At 63.8% G+C, this 20143-nt stretch overlaps 1 protein-coding gene across 9 annotated transcripts in view; it reads left to right on the top strand.

Annotated features, from left to right (window-relative positions):
- The window catches only part of ABLIM2 (actin binding LIM protein family member 2), a 161185-nt gene that overhangs the window by 21152 nt on the left and 119890 nt on the right, over window positions 1–20143 (top strand). For 5 of the 9 annotated variants that reach the window (XM_071217452.1, XM_071217453.1, XM_071217467.1 and 2 more), the window contains exon 1: window positions 2616–2736. The exons of 2 other annotated variants lie outside the window; for them this stretch is intronic. In XM_071217452.1, the coding sequence (XP_071073553.1) occupies window positions 2706–2736 (31 nt within the window). In that variant the 5' untranslated portion in view covers window positions 2616–2705. Of the gene's footprint in view, window positions 1–2615; window positions 2737–20143 lie in introns of those variants that run through there. 2 more of the 9 variants (XM_071217465.1, XM_071217464.1) reach the window with 1 other exon arrangement.

Raw genomic sequence — 20143 nt, 5'->3', positions numbered from 1 at the left:
GCACCGTCCCCCACTGGAGCTGGCTGCACCGTCTCCCACTGGAGCTGGCTGCACCGTCCCCTCTGGAGCTGGCTGCACCGTCCCCCACTGGAGCTGGCTGCACCGTCCCCCACTGGAGCTGGCTGCACTGTCCCCCACTGGAGCTGGCTGCACTGTCCCCTCTGGAGCTGGCTGCACCGTCCCCCACTGGAGCTGGCTGCACCGTCTCCCACTGGAGCTGGCTGCACCGTCCCCTCTGGAGCTGGCTGCACCGTCCCCCACTGGAGCTGGCTGCACCGTCCCCCACTGGAGCTGGCTGCACCGTCCCCCACTGGAGCTGGCTGCACCGACCCCACTGGAGCTGGCTGCACCGTCCCCTCTGGAGCTGGCTGCATTGTCCCCTCTGGAGCTGGCTACCCTGTCCCCCTCCAGAGCTGGCCACACCACCTGCTCCTCCAGCCCTGACGGGTGGGGACAGGACATGGGGACCCCACGCCTCCCCTTGGCCCTGGGAGTCCCATCTGAGCTGGGGAATCCCCCTCTCTCAGCCTCTGTCTCCGTCCCTCTCCCTTTTCCCTTTTGCGCAGAGTCCAGAAGGCACGTGAGCTTTGGCCGCCAACGCCCAGGAGCTCGGGCCTGCCGTGGCTTAAAGCCGGGCAGGAGCGGGAGATGCAGGGAGAGAAAGGAAAACCCTGAGTAGCGCAGTGATTCCTGGCCGCGGCGGGTTCCCACGCTGGAGCACGCTGCATCCTGGCCTGAGCGAGGACGGGACCGCCGGGTCCTGCCTCCCGGCTTTCCATGGAGACAGACCTGGGTTTCCCGGGGGCTCCCCTTCCCAGGCTAGTGCCTTCTCCCCTTGCATTTACATGCATGGCTGCTTACATGTGTGCTATGATGTATGTGTCCAGGATACACGCTACACACACCTGTATGCTTTTGTTGAAAAGCCGTGCAGCAGTCTGATGTGGTTATGAATTCCAAGACTAGCTGTTGGATGGTGTGTGTAATCTGGTCTGTACCTGGGCGTGATCGAGTTACGATTAGGGCTTTGATTGGGCGCGTCATTAGGGCATGGCCAGCACACATGCCCCTGCCAGGGGCCTTGGCAGTCCCAGGACACTGGCTCCTGCCATGCAGCCCCTCTCCTGGGGGGCCCCTTCCCCGTCAGGCACTCAGGGACCCTGGCAGGGAGAATGCCGCGTTCCAGAAGCTTGGCCAGCGGCCGCGAGGCTCTGGGAGGACGGAGAGCCTGCTGGGAGCACTGCCCCATGGGCTCAGCCAGGCGCCTGGGGGGTGGCCCAAGGCCTGGGGGCGTTGGTGTCCCTCTCGGGTCGGGACGCAGGTGGCTTCTTCACCGGTTGGAGCCCGGGTTCCTGGGTTGTGTTTGCGCCTCTGAGGGCAGGGCAAGCCAATCTGGTGCTGGCACGGCCAGGTCCAGGTGGCGCCCAGGGGACCCCATTCCCTCCTGCTCCAGGCCTCCCCAAAGCTCAGCCAGATCCCCCCGGTGGCCGCCCCTTGTCCTCAGAGCAGAACTGCGCCCTTGGTCGGAACGCCCCAGGCCTGGCCCTGTCTCAGGTGGCCGTGGCCGTGCCTTATGCTCCAGCTGTCCCCGCTCTCCACGTGTCACCGGGCGCTCTGCTCCCAGCGTCCCTCTCGAGCTCCCAGGCCGGACCTGCCCCACGCGGCACTTCCGTTGCCCCGTGACCCTGGCCCGCTGGACTCACAGACTCAGAGGCGGGGGCCGTCTCCTCCAGTGCTGGCTCCTCCCCATCTGCCTTTCTGTGCCTCAGCTTCCTCATCAGGAAAGTAGGGATATAACAGGACAGGGTCACAGGGGCGAGGATTGGATGTCAGGGCTCAGCCCCGCGTGGGGCCACTGTCATTGCCACGTCCCTGCCATCCTTTCAGCCTCGTCTTGGCCCAGCTGCAGCCCAGAGCTGGCATGGGGCTCGATGTGGACATGGTCATAGGGTCGAGCATGTCCAGAGCACGAGGCTGGGCATGAGGTTGGCAGAGTTGGGCACGGGTTGGGCAGGGGCTGGGCACGAGTGGAGCATGGGGCCGGACACAGAGCTGGGCAAGGCCTGGGCATGCAGTGGGCATGGGCCTGTGCCGGAGTCGGGCATGTGCTGGGCACAGGTCGGGCGTGAGCTGGGCATGGCCTGGGCACGTGCTGGGCTGCCCCTGGTGTGTCGCCCTGTCTGAGGCAAGCAGGTCACGGGCACAGCTGAGTGCTCCAAGCAGCACTGCCGCTTCCAGAGGTCCCTAAGGCCAAAGGGGTCGGAGACAGGCACCTAACGGGACCACACCATCAGCCAGAGCTGGGTGGGACGCCCAGCACTGCCCTTCCCTGCCCGGGGACCTCCCTCCACAGATCACTTGAGCGCCCCGAGCCTCAGTTTCCCCTCTGGTACGTGGGGCTGAACCTCCCAGCCCCAGGGCTGTTGGGAGGGCTGTGTGAACTCGTAGGCAGCACATGGCCCCCACCCCCGCCCCCACGGTGCCTGCTCAGCGTCCCTTTCCCGGACGCCTGGGAAGCAGGTGGCCCTTTGGCGCGAGGGCAGTCTATTTTGGTGTGCCGGGAAGGGGCTGGCCCCGCGCCTCCTCGGGCACGAGGGTGTCAGCGGCCACGTGACCCCCTGGCGTGGCTGCCCGGGGATGTGCCGGCTTGCCCCTCGGCCCGCTGTTGCCCGCCGCCTCCACCGGCACCGGCGCGAGCTGCCCGGATGCGCGCCATGGGGATGTCCGGAGAGCCAGGTACAGCCCAGACGGCCGGGAGCATGCGGCTTTTTTCGGAGTCCCGTGGGCAAGCCCGGGGCCGGGCAGGCGTGGCGGCCCTGCTGCAGCTCCGCCGAGTTAGCAGAGCCGGCGGCCGCCCGCGCCGAAGGGCGCCTGCCGGTGCCGGGGCTGCGGGAGCTTTCTCCTTCGGGGTGTCGGCCACAGCCCTGGGTGGCGGCCCCGCCTCGGGGAACCGGAGGGCCTGGCTCAGCGTGGCCGGGTGGGGGGTGTCGGAGCCGCGCCTGGCCTTGGCTGCCTCTGACCCTGGCGTCTGCACCAGAGCCACCGGACCCCCAGCCCCATGCGCCCCTCCTCCCCTTCATCCCGTCCCCTCCCACGCCCCAGATCCTGCCCTTCCCTCTCTCCTAAAGACGGTGCTTCTCGGCTGGGGCGGCGTCCCCCGGGGTCAACGTCTGGAGGCGCTTGGGGCTGTCACAGGGCGGGGTGGGGTACTACGGGCATGGAGGGGGTGCTGCCCGGCTGCCCAGGATGGCCCCCGGCTCTAAGGACCCTCCTGCTGGGGCCCAGTAGGGCCGAGGCAGGGCACCCCGCCCTGGCCAAGAGGGGGTTCCACTTCTCAAGAACAAGGCGCGTCCAGCTGTCGGGTGAAGACAATAAGTATTTAACCCGCTTAAATCCCACGTGGTGACGGGGTGGCATGCAGCGAGGACGGTGGGTGGGGGAAGCTGAGGGGGCGGGGACCGGGGAGAGGGAGGAAAGGGGAGGCAGGGGCGAGGAAGGACTGGGGGCTGGGCCCGGAGCAGGGTGCAGGGTGGTGCGCCGGTGAGGGTCGGAGATGGCGGAGGCCGGGTGGGGACCCCCCGACCCGCCTGCTGCTTGCGCCGGGGTCCCCTCCCGCAGGCTCCTCACCCCCATCCCAAAGCCCTCACCCTGCGGGTGCCCAGAGACCCCCGGGAAGGGCAGCTGGAGCAGAGCCACCCCCAGGGCCCTCCCTTCCAGCGGTGGGGCCGGGACCCCTTGCCCAGATGCCCCCCGCTAGCACCCCCCACGCCAGGAAGCTCCAGGGATGTTTGTTGAGGGAAGGGGCTCAGACTGGGGCAGCGGCCAGACCCCCCCCCCCCCGTGGACCCCGATCTTCACGTCGGCCAAGGGGAGGTCCCCAGGGCTGGCCGTTCCCCCCTGCCCAGGGCGAGGCGGCGCGGGGTCGGGTAACAGCCCGTCCTCTAGGTGGTTCTGAAGGCATCGGGGATTCCCAGAGCAGCGCACGCGGCGCTGTCACTTCTCAGCTGGAATGTCCCTGCCCCGCCCGGCTGAGGACGTGCTGTCCCCACAGGTCAGGCGTGGGCGTGCGGGTGGCCAAGAGCAGGCGGTCCTGCCGTTGAAGTGGACCTGTGCATCGCGGCCTCGCGGCAGACACACATCCCAGGCCAAGGGGACTCCCGCGCTGGAATTAGAGCAGGCAAGCTCGCTGGGAGACTGAGCTAGCCCTGTAAAGCTCCAGAGAAAGCCCAGGCTTCGGTGCCTTGAATTAGAGAATGGCTGCTTCCGCGTGGTATCGAAAGCACAGGCAACAAAAGGAAGGAGCAGATAAATTGGACTTCATCCATAAAAACTTTTATTCTATCGAGAAAGTGAAAAGACATCCCACAGACGGGGAGAAAATATTTCAAAACCATCTATCCAAGAAAAGTCTGCATCTAGATATATAGGTAGATGGATGTGTCAGGTGTATGTATGTTCATTTGTTTGTCAAAAAAGACAAATAAGGAAAGTGGACTTGGCCCAGTGGTCAGGGTGTCCGTCTACCACATGGGAGGTCCGCGGTTCAAACCCTGGGCCTCCTTCACCCGTGTGGAGCTGGCCCACACGCAGTGCTGATGCGCGCAAGGAGTGCCCTGGCACGCAGGGGTGTCCCCTGCATAGGGGAGCCCCACGTGCAAGGAGTGCGCCCCGTAAGGAGAGCCGCCCAGCGCGAAAGAGAGTGCAGCCTGCCCAGGAATGGCGCCGCACACATGAAGAGCTGACACAACAAGGTGACGCAACAAAAAGAATCACAGATTCCCATGCCGCTGATAACAACAGAAGGGGACAAAGAAACAAGATGCAGCAAATAGACACAGAACAGACAACCGGGGTGGGGGGGAGGGGAGAGAAATAAATAAATCTTAAAAAAAAAAAAGACAAATACATTTAAAAGTAAGCATGGGGCCGGGGAAGCAGACTTGGCCCAGTGGTTAGGGCGTCCGCCTACCACATGGGAGGTCCGTGGTTCAAACCCCGGGCCTCCTTGACCCGTGTGGAGCTGGCCCACACGCAGTGCTGATGCGCGCAAGGAGTGCCCTGCCACACAGGGGTGTCCCCTGTGTACAGTAGCCTCACATGCAAGGAGTGCGCCCCATAAGGAGAGCCGCCCTGCGTGAAAAAAGCACAGCCCACCCAGGAGTGGTGCCACACACGGAGCGCTGACGCAGCAAGATGACGCAACAAAAAGAGACACAGATTCCCAGTGCCGCTGACAAGAACACAAGCAGACACAGAAGAACACACAGCGAATGGACAGAGAGAGCAGAGAATGGGTGGTGGGGAGAAGGGGAGAGAAATATATAAAATAAATCTTAAAAAAAAAATGAGTAGAGGATCTGAATAGACATGTCACCCGAGAAGATCTACAAATGGCCAACAAGCGCATTTGCCATCAGGGAAAAGCCAGTCAAAGCCACACTGAGACGCCACTTCACACGCACCGAGGAGGCTGAAGCAGCGCTGTGCTGTGCTGGACGCGGGGGACGCCGCTGTGAATGTAAAAGGGGGTGGCGGCTGTGGAAAGCCGCCTGGCGGTTCCTCCCGGGTTAGGCTTAAAACCCAAGGCGTCCACCGGGAGAAGTGAAGACAGCCCCCGAGAAGCACGCAGGGGGACACGCTTGGCGGCTCTGCTCAGGAGGGCCCTGCCGTGGAGGCAGCTGAGGCGTGCACCAGCGAGGGAGGGCACGGGAGCGTCAGCCGCACGGCGAGGGCCGTGCTCCGTGAAAAGCAGCCAAGTCGGGGGGCACGTCCCGGCTGGGGGGCACCCGGCACGCGCCCTGTGAGAGCAGCCGGTCAGCAGGGGCCACACGTCAGAGGACTCGTTTGTCTGGGGCTGTGACGGGAGGAACAGTTGTCGCGGCCAGGGGTGGAGGAGCACGTGCTGGCGGGGCAGGGTGCTTCGGGGGTGATAAAATGTTCTAAAATTGTGGTGACAATTGTGGAACTGTGACTATCCTAAAAACCATTGAATTGTGCAGTTTAAAAAAGTGGAGTGTTTGTTCTGTGCGTTACATCTCCATACACCTGTTACAAAATAAAACACGGACATTAAGCAGCTTTTACAGAGCTGGCTAGGTGCTGCAGAGACGCTGAGGTACCGTCTTTTTTTTTCTTCTTCTCTTTTTTGTCTTTTTTATTTTTCTAATGTTACATTAAAAAAATATGAGGTCCCCATATGCCCCCCACCCCCCTCCCCCCACTCTTCCCCCCATAACAACAACCTCCTCCATCATCATGGGACATTCATTGCACTTGGTGAATACATCTCTGAGCACCGCTGCACCTCATGGTCAATGGTCCACACCATAGCCCACACTCTCCCCCAGTTCACCCAGTGGGCCATGGGAGGACATACAATGTCCGGTAACTGTCCCTGCAGCACCACCCAGGACAACTCCAAGTCCTGAAAACGCCAGTACAGCTGGGCACACAAGGGCCTGTCTCATGAAAAAATGATTAACATAACGTAACATAACATAATGTAACGTAACATAATTCAGTGTTACATTATAACCTGTTGTAGTACACCTTCTTATATACTGAGTTGCATGTTATCACACCATATTCTACTAAGTGATAGCATACGTTGTAATATCGTACCAAGTCCTACCCTACCACACTGTTACGCTAACGTTCTAGGTAATGATACTGCAGGCAGGTGTGCCTGCACCTGTGCAGGTGTGACTTTGTCCTGCCCAAATGCCTACCAGGGTGCCAAGAGGGGCTTCCTGCCAGGAGGGAGAGCAGGGGGCTACTTTTCCTCCTGTCTTTTGGACGGTTGGGGTCTCTAACGAGGCGAGTACTTGCTAATCAAACAGAAGTGACTTGACACTGAGCCCGAAGGCCCCGTGTCCCCGGAGGCGGCGGGCAGTTCCACGCAGAGCGGCTTGTCCAGGCTGAGCCGGGGCCTCGGAGCTGCAGACAGGCTGTGAGTGGGCGCAGGGCCCTGCCGCCACGGCGGGCCGCCCACCACGCCCTTGGGCACCTGGTATGCCAGCTGGGCCCTGGGGGTGGAAGACACGGCCAGAAGGCACGGTGCAACGGGGAGGGGCCACTGTGTGCTGCCCGCGTGTGACCGAGCCCCCGTGACGCTCCGTCCTGCGCATCCTTGCCCTCCCCACGCCGGGGCCGACAATCTGGGTGCCCGCTCTGACTAGGCACACGGGAAATGCTTCCCCTAGTGCCATCCTTCCTTGAATCGGAGTTCAGGAGGAGAACAAGAGCCAGAGAGTTGAGGGCAAAAACAAGGAAGGGATGGCCGAGCCCTGCCCGCTCAGGCTGTGTGACCTTGGCAAGTTCCTTGGTGTCTCTGAGCCTCGTTGCCTCATCTGCAGCAGCAGTTGGGGACACGAGGCCTCTGGTACCAAAGACGGGCCGTGGCCGCGGCAGTTCCCGGCGCCCCCCCTGCAGAACATGGCTCCGCTGGGTTTCGGTGGCCTTGGGTTTAGAGGAAGGAGAACTCGTAAAGAGAGCTCGCCGTGCTTCCAGTGGAGCGAAGTGCCCCGACAGCGCGGAGTGAGGCCGGAGGCCTGGGAGCAGGTCGGTGGCCCGGGGGTATTGGGGCCCCTTGGGGCGATTTCCACACTCCTCCCCAAGGGGGGCTCAGGGTCTGGAAGCAGGAGGCGGGTGCGGCCACTGTGGACCCTCCAGGCTGTGCGAATCGAGGGGTGGGTGTTGCCGTGGAGGCCGGGGACCCACATCTGTCCAGGGCCCTTGTCCACCACCGTGGGCGCTGCCCGCCCCCAGCCCGCTGCTGCCCGCCCGGCCGCGACAGGACGGGGTCTGGCAGCCCGGGACCCGGGGCGCCCCGCAGGCTCCCTGCCCCCCTCCCGGGCCTCGGCTGGCCAGGGGCCACCCCCGCCCTCCCTGCTTGGCCCAGGTGCCTGGTGGAGAGGCTGAGGATCCTGCGGCAGGATTTCAGGTCGGAGCCCTTCCCTAGACACGCACGCCAGTAGACAATCTCAGAGAACATGCGAAATGCGGGGTTTGGGCCTCCCTGTGCTCTGGCTGCGGTGCCACCCGCGGACAGGGGACAGGGCCACTGAGCCCGAGGACACGGGCTGTGTGGATTTTAAGTGGAGGTTTTAGTCGCACCAGCATCTGGCTGCAGGCACTGCAGGCTTGGGTGCAGGTGGCCACTTTATGGCCTGGGGGTGTCAAAGCATTTGTGGGACCCTGCGGGGGTCGGCCTTGGGCCAGGCGGGGGAGGCAGGGTGCTTGGAGGTGAGTCAGCCCCACGCTGCCCTCCAGCCGGGGCGGGAAGCGCAGCCCGGGCTTACCCCGGAGGTGCTGTCTGCAGCAGGTGGGGCGTGCAAGGCATGTCAGGTTTGAGCAAGTCCAGATTCGCACAGGAGGGGTCCCTCCAGCCGGGTCGGCGGGGGGCACGGGCTGGGCCTTGCCGGGGGTAAATGGGTGGCATGTCAGGCGCTGTGTTGCAAGCAGCACCGAGCCTGCTCGGGGCCCGGGGCCCCCCTCCCTGGGGTACAGATGGTGGTGGGTGGGGGGAGCTCTGCCCAGCAGGAACGCTGGGGGAGGGGTGCCATGCACAAGGGGCCACCCGGGGCAGGCTGGTGAGACCCGCTCCTCCCACCAGCGCTGGGGCAGGGTGCCCCCTCACCCACCTCCCTCTCCTGTGCCCTCACCCTGGAATGGTGCGGTGCGAGGGGGGACAGCTTTTGGGCAGAGGGCCAGTGCCTCCCTGAACCAGGAGAGCTGCTTGATTTCTTTCTCCTGTATTTACCCATATGTAAGATGGTGGAGGGGGGCAGTTCCCATGGGGGGGCATGGTGGAGGGGGGCAGTTCCCAGTTGCTACATGGCACCTGCCCGGCCTCAGGACGCGCAGGGTGGTGCAGGGATTCTGAGGATTAAGTCTCGTCAGCCCCTCCTGCTGCCCCTGCCCACTGCCCCCGCCTGCTGCCCCCTCCCGCTGCCCCCACCCGCTACCCTCGCCTGCTGCCCCCGCCCGCTGCCCCCTCCCGCTGCCTCCGCCCGCTGCCCCCCCCCGCTGCCCGCGGCCCGGCAGGCAGCTGTGCGCTTCCTGTTCTCCATTAGATTTCAGGAACATTCTTGGGCATCTGCTGAGCGCTGGGGCCTGGGGAGCCGCTGGTGCTCACACAGGGTCACCGGGCGGTCCTGCCGTGGCTGCCCTGACCCAGGGCTACGTGCCTTTGGGGGACACGCACTGGCCTTGGGAGCAGGGCCCCCAGTCCCAGGCCGGAGCCCACCCCTGTGTGTGTGCGTGTGTTTGTGTGTGTGTATGTGCATGTGTGTGTGCATTTGTGCGTGTGTGCATGTGTATGGTTGTGTGCGTGTGCCTGCATGTGTGCGTGTGCCTGCATGTGTGTGCTTGTGTGTTCATGCATGTGTGTGTGCATGTGTGCTTGTGTGTGTGCGTGTCTGAGATGCCCCTAAGCCTGGTGCTCCGCCCAGGAGATTCCTCGAGCCCCTCCAGTCAGGGTGGGCCGCTCTCTCCCGGCAGTGGAATGCCGCCCTCCAGGGACGGGGGAGGCCGCTTGGGCCCTCCAGAGGCCCCCAGGGTTCCGGGACTTGCCCGAAGCTTGAGCCGACTCCACCGGGAGCCCCGGGCCAGCGCGAGTGACCAGGGGCTGCCCCCACGTGCCTCAGCAGCTTCGGCCCTGGAAGGCCTCCCATCCCCTGCGCACACGCAGAGCGCCCGCTGACCCCTGCCGCGGGCCGGCCCGGGCAGGCACGGGTGTCACCGTCCCTAAACGCCAGGTCTCGGTGGTGTCTGGTTGCACTCCGCAGGGGTGAGCGGGGGCACGTCGGGCGGGCCCTGGGGTTTCAGCTCTTTCCGCGGCGGGGACGTCCCCCCGTCGTGGCCTCAGGGCCCCACTTTCCCCACCCGCATTCTCTGGGAGAGCACGGCCTCCTCGGGCCCTCTCCTTGGCTGTCCCCCGATCAGGAGTCCGCCTTGGGGTCTGTGGCTCCCTGGGGACCCCCCTGGGGGGATGGGGCTGTCGTGCTGCGTCTGTGTCCTGTTGAGTCTCCGGATGAGACACATCACGGCCGCAAGGGCCCGAGGGGTCTGGCCATGCCCCCTCAGCGTCCGGGGGTACTGAGCTGGCATGCGGAACCCAGAGGCCGGGCTGTCCCCACACCTGGAAGCCGGCCCTGGCCCTCCGGCCTCATCAGGCCTGAAGGAGTTTGAACTGTGCGAGGGTCCCCCTGACTGGCGGGCCTCGGTTCTGATGTGCCCCGAGAAGCTCTCTGCAGCCAGGAGCCCTGGGTGCGGCCCGCTGCCCGCTGCCCGCTGCGCCAGGGGTGACCGTAGAGTTTTACCCGAACAGGGACCCAAATGGTTTGTTCTTAACAAGTGCCGCCCCACCCCCGTTTTTCTACAGACCTGTAGTCAGAAATATACAAACTGTCAAGGAAACAGCACATTTTTTTGATCCCCTCCAGTAGTGGTTTGTGTGAGTTTTTAGTAAAAAAAGAAGGCTAAGACCTGATCATCCAGCCTCATTTCCTCATCGCCCCCTTGGGGGTCCCAGATCCCTTTGCGCCCCCTCTCCTCCCCCGGCACCCCAACGAACCGAATTCCAAAGTGGGATTGGCGCCCCCTCAACCGCACGTCCTGACGGGGACACCGAGGCCAGCAGTCATGCTGGGGTGGCGAGCGTCCCCCGAGGGGCCTGGGCGAGCTGGGGCAGGAGCCAGGGGCTGCTCGCCCTTTCGGGAAGTAATGCGACTTGCTCGGGGGGTGGGAACAGGCAGGTCCCCTCCCCGGCCGAGCCCCGGCTTTCACGTGTGTCAAGTAGGATCGGCTTCCCGGTGGTGGCGCAGCACGGAGGGCGCTCGGCGCTCAGAGCCTCCGTGCGAGAAGAGTGGGCCTTGGCCGTGGGCCTGGAGGGGCGAACGTGGCCTGCACGGGGGGCAGCGAGCGTGCACAGGACGGTGGGAGCCAAGGCTGGTTCTGGGCCTGTCGAGGGTGACTTTGGGGACGCGTCTGGGACCATGAGGCAGTGGGAGATCCATCAGGGCACGGGACAAGCCTGGAGGGCTGGGTGGTGGGCTCTGGGGCATGGGGAGCCATGGGGGGGTTGCTGAGCAGGGGAGAGACCTGAGTGGAGAGGCGCTGTGTCTGCCTGCGCTCGAGGCCACCTCGCCAGCTTGGTGACCGTGTCCTGGGGTCTCCACCCCCCGGCTGGCCCTTGCTGTGAGCTCTGTGGGGCTCGAGGGGACCTGCACCCCTGGTCACAGGGGAGAACGTCTCAGCCGTTCACGGCCTTAGAAGCCAACTCAGATGAGAACTGCCCAGCGTTGTCCAGCAGGGGAGGGGCCTCCCGGGGACTGCGGGTCCGGCCCCCCAGAGGCCAGCCCCTGCCCGCGGTGTCCGGTGGCCTCACCACGAATGCCAGGCGCCGGTGGTGGCTGTCAGGTCAGCGTCCGAGGACCCCTGAGCTCCTGCCGGGTGCCCGGTGTCCGACCCGGCACCCGCCTGCTGTGTCCCGTCCAGCCTCACCGCGTCCCTAGAACTCGGTACGGCCCTCCCTGCCCTCGAGCACGTGGCTGCCCGGAGCGCGTGGCCGGGAGCTGGCGCAGCTGCCCCTCGGCCCACCCTGGCCCAGACCTGAGCGCAAGCCCCTCGGTAAAATCACCGCGCTTCCCGGCCGCTGCGGGGTCGGCACGCTTGGCCGTGGAGGTGTCCCGCACGAAGCCGGAAGGGTTCGGGCCTTTGGTCCCCTCGGCTCGTCCTCAGCTCTGGTTCCTGGGCACTGCCGCCGGCCGTCTGGCCCGCGCTGGCCTGGCGTCTCGTCCCCGGGTGAGCCGCTGTGCCCGCAGGATGCCATCGGTGGCCCTTAGGGGAGGGGCTGGGGGGACGCGACCTGGGCGAATGCGGGGCAGGCGCGGATGGCGGTCGTCTCCCCCCAGCAGGGAGCGCAGGGCTGCTGGGTGGTGCCGGGGGATGGCTCGGCACGCGAGGAGCCAGCTTAGGGGCCAGCAGGGGGAGGCCCCCCGGGATGGGCGGCTGCTGTGGGCGGAGCTCTGAGGGAAGCCAGTCATGGGTGGGGCCTGCCCTGGGTGGAGGCTGCCCGGGGTGGAGGTGGTAGGCTGGAGGTCAGCGGGAGCTGCCCTGGGCCCAGGTGGGTCAGCGGGAGTAAGCCCTGGGAGTGAGTCCTGACTGCCCTTCCTGGCTGTGTGGCTTTGGGCTGCTTGGCTAACCTCTCTGGCTCTCTGTTGCCGACCAGGACAAATGGGCCAAAGAGTATCAGCCTCTTTGGAGACTTGAGACAGAGAAACGCTAGGCTTTGAGCATATCCTTTCCTGGACCCAAACGGCAGGTGTCCGCTCTCGCGCCGCTGGCCGTAGGGGAGGTGAGCTCGCTGTCCGTGGAGAGACCTGGGGTCTCCCACCGAGCCCCTGCCCTGCTTCTTAGTGGAGCCGTTAGAAGGTAAAAGGCACAGATGCACCCAGGTGCCTGTGAGTGAACTGCGAGTGCTGTGTGCTGGAGCCTCACTTCGGCTTGGCGGGGACGTGGCCGATATTGGAGCTGGAGCCATTTGAAACCTGCTGTTTCTTCTAAGAACCCGCGTCCTCGTGTTTTTTCCAGAGCAGGGCAGCTGCCTGCCGTGGTTCCCATTACACCCCCTCCCCGTCCTTTCAGAGAACGCAGGTTCCTTTGCGAGGTCCCAAATGAGCTGGCAGCTGAGCGGCCGATCGCCCGTCATTTAGGAAGATGCTCAGTGACAGATTTCAGAGCACTTCCAGGGATCTCCTGCTTTCTAACAACCCCACGGCATCTGCGGACTGGGACAAGCCACGCTCTCAGCGTGTCCAGGAGAGACGACGGAGCCCGCCTGCAGACGAGCACAGCGCCAGGGGGAGGCAGGGACCCCTGGCACGGCCCCCGAGGCCCCGTGGGAACCAGCGATGTGGAGCACTTGTTCCTGGAGCTGCGAGTGGCGGGCGATGGCAGGGGTGCGGTGCTGCGGGGCTGGGGAGCAGGTGGTCTTGAGCCGTCCCCGGGTCCTGAGCGCAGCCCTCTCAGCGGGGGGCGCCGCGGCCCTCTGAGAGCTCACGGAGGTGGGCGGCAGGCGAACGACTGAGCAGAGGCCCGCGGGGTGGCATTGAGATGGCGTGGTGGCCGCTCCGGTGGCTCCCCGGTTCCCCGCGGTGGCTTGGAGCCACGGAACCCAGTAAAGCACGCTCTTCCCCGTCATCCGTTCCTGTGGGCCCGCTGCAACAGGGGCCTCGTGTTGAGGCTCAGTCAGGGTGGGGCCCAGCTCTGTCGGGGGGGCTTTCACCCAGGTCCCTGGAGTCCTTTAGGGCAGAGGGGAAGCCAGAGGGTGAAGCCACGGCAGCCACCGAGGCCGGCGGTCAGCAGGAGGGAAGGGAGACGCGCCGCCAAGTGCGTGGCCGTGGGACAGGAGAGCCAGAGGTCCTCGGCCCCAAGAGCCCGACCCCGGGAGGCAGCGAGCCGTCCAGCCTCTGAAGCCCTGAGCCCACAAGGTCCCGTTTTTAAGCCAACCCGTTGTGCAGCGTTCGTTTTAGCAGCTGAGAAACAACAACACCCCAAACCTTAGCGGCATGCAACAACCGTGCTTTTACAATCAGGGGTTAGGAGACCAGGGAAGGTCGGGCATGGCCAAGGAAGGCCCAGGAAGGCCCAGGAAGACCCAGGAAGACCCAGGAAGACCCAGGAAGACCCAGGATGGCCAAGGAAGGTCGAGGAAGGCTAGAGAAGACCAGGGATGGTCAAGGAAGGCTGAGGAAGGCCGGGGAAGGGCATGGAAGACCAGGGTAGGCCAGGGAAGGCCAGGGATGGACAAGGAAGGGCAAGAAAGGTGAGGGGTAGCCAAGGAAGGCTGAGGAAGGCCAGGGAAGGGTGAGGAAGGCCAGGGAAGGGTGAGGAAGGCCAGAGTAGGCCAAGGAAGGCCAGGAAAGGCCGAGGAAGGCCAAGGAAGGTCAGGGATGGACAAGGAAGGCCAGGGAAGGCCAAGGAAGGCAAAGGAAGATGGGGGAAGGCCAGGGCAGTCCAGGGATGGCCAGGGAAGGCCAGGGACGGTCAGGGATGGCCATGGAAGGCCGAAATTGGGCAACTCCCACTGAAGTTGGAAAAGGTGAGATCAGACCCTCCCCTACAGACTCTGGAGGGAGCCTGGCCCTTCCACGCCGTGCTTTGGGACTTCTGGCCCGCTGAGCTGAGAGAGAATTCATTTCTGTTGTTTTAATCTTCTCCCCACCGTGCGGGACATTGTTACCGCGGCTGCAGGAAACTGAGATGGAAGGAAACGTTGGAGAGGAAGGGGAGAGCGGCGGGTTCCGTGGCTGCTCTGGGTATAGCAGAAGCAGTTTATAAAGTATATGAACATTAGAGCATAGTTACAAAGCCTGGAAAGCCAGCATTGTTTTCAGAACACAAGCAGCGGAGAGGAAAGTTCTGCGGACCATCTTGGCGGGCAGGCACGAGTCAGACCTGCCTGCCCTGAGCTGCTGCCGCACCCGGCCCCATTTGGGTGCGCCAGGAGCCCCCGTGTTCCAGCAGCAGACCCCGGAGAACAGAGAGTGAGGCGCCCACGGACCATCTGTCCTGGACCAACCCGCGAACCTGCTCTGGGCTCCTGCGATACCTGGGACTTTGGAGAAGGAATGGAATTAGATCCCTGGTGGGACTGCGGGAAGGAACCAGTGGACAATTCCCAGGACCACGGCCGGAGGCTCCTTTGCTCTCTGGGCGGGTGGAGGAGGGGTCTGTCCCCCTGGGCTCCCATACCCGTCTCATCTGTGTCCCGCCAGTGGGCACGCCCTACCCAGTGCCCCGGCTCCTCCGCAGCAGGGACTCAGCGCCGCCTCGTGCCATGGCGACGCGCAGTACCTCTGAGCCAGGCAGGGTGTGGGGACACAAGGTGGGTAAGGGGCTGGGCGGGGCCTCAGACACACCTGAGCTGGGGGCTCCCCTCCTCAGTCCCTCTGGCTCCTTTCTTTTGTTATGCAAATTTTTGTTTTTTAAAATTTTATTTGTCTTTTTTTTTAAAGATACGTAGATCACAAAAAATATTTCATTAAAAAACACAAGAGGTTCCCATATACCCAACACCCCACCCCACTCTTAATTGTTTTTCTTTTTAAACAGCTTTATTGAATTATAATTCACAAACCGCCCAATTCGCCCATTTTAAATGTGCAATTCAGTGGCCTTTAGTAATTCACAGAGTTGTGCTGTCATCACCACAGTTTTAGAACCGGACCTGTGGTTGGTGTTGGGGTTGGTGTATATTCAGGGGACCTGAATCTCTGAACCATCCATGTGACAGCCAGGCTCTGAGCCTCAGCAGAGTTGCAACTCCTACCCTCTGGTTTATTGGACTTGCCCCGGCCAGCTAACAGGGAGGTGAAGAAGGTCAACCCCCACACCAGGGAGCCAAGAGTGCCTACAGCTGCAAGCAGAAGAATGGCATCCAGCAGCCATGTGGAATCTAAGCCCCTTCTCGATATAGAGGTGGAGTGGACACAACCATTCCAAGGTCCACAGGATGCAGGAACAGGGTATGGATTCGAGTGTACTTACTGGTATTCTACTATGGAACTATTGTGACTAGTAATGGAAGAAGTTGTAGCATTGATTTGGAGAAAGTGGCCTCGGTAGCTGCTGAGGGTGGGGAGAGGGAAGAAGAGATGTGATGTGGGGGCATTTTCAGGACTTGGAGTTGTCCTGGGAGGGACAGATGCTGGACATTATGTGTCCTGCCATGGCCCACTGGGTGGACTGGGGGGGAGTGTGAACTACAATGTAAACCACTGTCCACATGGTACAGCAGTGCTCCAAAATGTATTCACCAAATGCAATGAATGTGCCACAATGATGAAAGAGGTTGTTGATGTGGGAGGAGTGGGGTGAGGGGACTGGGGGGTATATGGGGACCTCATATTTTTTTAGTGTAACATTTAAAAGAAAAAAGAAAAAAAAAAAAAGGAAACCCACGTGTGCTCTCAGCTGGCCCCCTCGTCCCCTGCGCCTCCCGCTCCTCAAGCCCCTCTACCTCCCGTCTGAGTTCCCGGGCAGGGGCTTCCGTGAGTGGACTCGTGCGTGTTGACCCTTTTGGGACAGGCTTCCTCCCTCTGTGCGGTGCTTTCAAGCTGCCGGGACCTCCGCCCTGCTGGTGGCTGGCTGCTAGTCCCTGGTACTTACGGGCCTCCTTTCCCCGTCCAGCCGTCCACTGACGGACGTTTGGGGTGTCTCCACGTTTCACCTCTGGTGGGCAGGGCTGCCTTGGAGTGCACACGGGTGTCCGTGTGGGCAGACCCCCCTCCTCCCGGGCAGCGAGGGGTGGAACTGCCGGGTCGGATGTGAACTCTGCCCCACTTCCCGTTCTCTTAACTGGCCCCGTGACCTGGGGGATGTTCCAGCCATGTCTGTGAGCCTCAGTTTCCTCATCCATAGAATGGGGATGACACCAGCCCTGTGGGATGTGGACCAAATGAGAGAAAGGCCAGGCCCGGGGCTGTGGCTCCATTGCCAGGGCCTGGGAAACTCCAGGACACATGGTGCACCTGTTTCGCTGGACGAGTGAATGATGGAACCAACAGCCGGCAACAGGCCTGCCGTCTCTGTTGTTTCTGCGTTTGGAGCGGGACGCGCGCTGGCCTGGCCCGGCGGCTTTGGCTCTCGCGATCAGGTGGCAGCGATCGCCGTGGATTCCGATGCAGGCTCGTGGCAGATGCACTTTGCTTGGATTTGGCAGCCAGGGGGTGGGACGAGCCAGGGTGCGTTGCAGGAGGCGGCACCGTTGCTCTCCAGGTTTCGTAACCAGGAAGGACATGGGACTTTGGGCGAAGGCATCTTGAGTGATGCCAGGAGGGTGCATTTCTATGAAAAAGACAGGAATTGCTCCAGTTCCTTTCTGTGCCAACAGAGCGAAGGGGACTGCTGGGCGATTATGGGATGTTTCAGCTGGATGGTCTCTGCTGCAGTTCACCAGGGCAGAGGACGTGTGAGCTCTCAGGCATCAGAGGCAAGAGACTTCTACCTGGCGTCTCTGGGCTGCGCACACCTGAGTGGACAGTTACCCGAGAGCCAGCCGCGACACTGACATTCTCTGTGACATGTGCATTGAGGGCCACCGTCCCTGCTCCCCAAGCCAAGGACCAGTGAGACCCCTGCCCGAGCCCCTCACCCCAAGCACAGCTGGGGTGCAGGGCCCCCCTCTGCAGCCTCGCTCGGTCTGTGTCAGCCTGGGGACACAACCAAGGATCTGGAAGGAGGGTCGGCCCCCCACAACCCCGGCCAGCGCCTGTGGCCCTGGAGTCCTGGGTCTTGGGAATCGGTGTCCCATTTTATAGATGGGGAAACTGAGGCTCAGATTGCCATGTGACCTGCCCAAGGCAAAAAGCCAGGGGGTGACCTCGCTGGGATTGGCACGGGGTCCCCTCCCTTCAGAGCCCCTGCCCTTCCTGCTACCCCACCCTGCCCCAGGTCGGTGGGCCAAGGCACGAAGGCGAGTCTAGGGTGGCCTCTTGATGAGGGAGCTTTCCACAAAGCACGGCCCCTCGAAACTCTAGAGCAGGCGTCTCAGCAAGGGGCCCGAGAGCTTGAACTGAAATTCAGAACGTTATTCTCGTGGGTCCCTTCTGGTGCAGGTGTCATCTATTTATTAGATAATACAAGTACAGTGTGGCCTATTTCATAGGGGTCCGTGGCTTTCACCTGACGGGCAGGGGCGTCTGGGGAACAACGAAGGCTGAGAAACCCTGCCCTAGAACCCGGGGCGGCAGCTCGGGCCAGCGGGTGGACCGAGCCCAATGGGCCGCGGCTGCCTCTGGGCCCCGGCGCAGGGCTGAGCGGCTGCGGCAGGGCCTCTGGCCGCACGGCCCAGGATAGCGGCTCCCTGGCCCTTTCCAGGAAGAGTTGGTGGCGCCCGCTCTAAACCTGAGACTCTGCAGGGGCCTCAGAGCAGCTCATCCGTGCCCTCCCGAGACCCCCGCCCCCACGCAGAGGGTCCAGCCTCGTTTTCCGCTGTGCCGCGGCCGGCCCCACGCGAGGGGCTTTATTGGCATCAGTGGAGTTTCTAAAAATCCTCGAGTCCAGATGTGAAAATCCGCCCTCTGGCCCGCCCTCAGGGGCCCCGGCGGTCTCGTGCCGGCCAGCCCTGGCCCCGGACGCCGTGGGAACGAGCGGGCCACGCGGGGTGGCCGGCGGCCGTTGCTTTCGTGCCCGCGAGGCCGAGGCTGGCGCGTCGCCGTCACGGCATTCATGCCGCCGGCCTCGTGGGCTGGTTCCTGCCCGGGGCCCGGGGTTTGCTGTGATCGCGGGTGCGACCTTGATAAAGCTGCCGGGGGTGCTCTTGAAACGGCGGCGCGCTGACCCTCCGCGCGCCTGCCCACGTGGCGGCCGTCCACGGGAGGCTTCCGGGCGGGCGCGGGCTGGGGCGCTGCGATGAGTCCCCACCTGGCCCCTCTCTCCAGGACCTTCCCAGTCTGGGACAATTGACAGCAAGGTGGCAACGACCGTCGGGCCTCTTCAGACCTCTTGTGCGAGCCTATCACCTGCAGCCGGAGAAAGAGGGCGGAGGCCCTGGTTGGCCTGAGGGAAGTCCCAGAGGACTTCCCGGAGGCAGGGGCACAGGCAGTGACTCTTGGAGGAAGGGTGGCCGGGTGCCAGGTGGACGAGGCAGGAGGGCCTTCCACATGGCGCAAGAGCACATGCTCCAGGAACTTTCACACGGCCCCAGGGCCAGGCAGCCGGAGGTTGGGGTCGGGACACGGGCGCTGTAGGAGAGGGGTCCCTAGTTTACACTCACCCAAAGAAGGGTGTGAACACAGGGAGGAGGTGACCTGCCGCGGCGTCCGGGTGACCTTCACCAGTAAACACAGCGACACTTCATTTCCTGTCCTGGAAAAGACACGGCGGGTGATTTCACGCAGGCCCAGTGGCCAGCTGCGCACGTCCCCATCACCTGAGCTTCCGGAAGGTCCCTTCCAGACCAGCCTTTAGTCTCCAGGTGCCACCCCCCTCCCAGAACCTGCCTCCAGCCGGGGGTGCAGTTTTCCAGGCCCGTGCGGGCGTCCCAGCCCCCCATCCCAGGCGCAGGCGTGCCGTGTGCTTCAGAAGGCGGCGGTGCAGGCACAGCCCCACGACCCGTCCCCATCGTACCCCGTGCCAAGCGCGGTGAGGGGCAGCCCGTGGGGACCCCGCCAGGCTGACCCTGGCTGCTGGGAGCCAGAAGCTTCCGGCTCAGATCCATGGGCGTGCCTGGCACCCCTGGAGGTATTTTTAAAATGGAATTCCCCGGCCTCTCCCGGCGCCTGCGACCACGGGCGGGGGGCTCCAGGTCTGTTTTGAAGGTGGGGGTACCGACACAGCCCAGGGAACCTCGCCGTGGTTTACCTGTGCCGACTTACCTGCTCTTGGCCTCAGCTTCCTCGCCTGTGACGTGGGGGCTCCCACCTGCCTCGCCGGGCGTCAGGAGGGCAACTGAGGGAACCCCGGGAGGGCCAGGCTGTCGTCCTGCGAACAGGGCCGGGCTCCCAGCGGCTCCCGGGGTGTTCGGTGCTGAAGAGAAGGAGTGGGCACCTTCGCCGGGCGGGGCCAGAGGCCCTCCCTGCCCTGGGCTGCTCCAGCCCAGCGGGGAGACACGGGGGGCGCCCGCCTGGGGGAGCCCCTCGTCCGCTCAGGGCCAGGTGTGGTCTTGAAAGGTGTTTCAGCAGCGGTTTCCCACTCACGCATGGGCTGCCGGGCTCCTTGGGCCTTTCTGACCAGCCTGCTCGGCTGTGGAGCAGAGCCTTGGGCTCCGGATGGCTGGGGGCACAACTGGGGGGACAGCTGGGGGCATGGCTGGGGGCACGGCTTGGGGGACAGCTGGGGGCACGGCTGGGGGCACGGCTGGGGGGACAGCTGGGGGCACGGCTGGGGGGATGCCAGGCTGGGACCTTATCCATTCGGATCGCTCTTCCTGTCCAGCTCCACCACTGCCTGGAGGGATGCAGGGCACGCACAGAAGGTCTGAGAACTGCAGGGGGCCCGACAGACCGCCCAGCGTGAAGACACAATGGGAGGGGGGAGGCGGGGGGGGGGCAATCCCTGCGGAGGAGGAGGCACCCTGCCCTCGGCTGCAGTGTCCACCGGGCGCCGCCAGGGGGCAGCAACGCCGCCGCGCCCCTCT

The sequence above is a fragment of the Dasypus novemcinctus genome, chromosome 1 (genome assembly GCF_030445035.2).
Source record: "Dasypus novemcinctus isolate mDasNov1 chromosome 1, mDasNov1.1.hap2, whole genome shotgun sequence".
Classification (NCBI taxonomy): Eukaryota; Metazoa; Chordata; class Mammalia; order Cingulata; family Dasypodidae; genus Dasypus; species Dasypus novemcinctus.
Note: the sequence above shows the minus strand (reverse complement) of the source record. Positions and strands in the feature narration are given on the sequence as shown.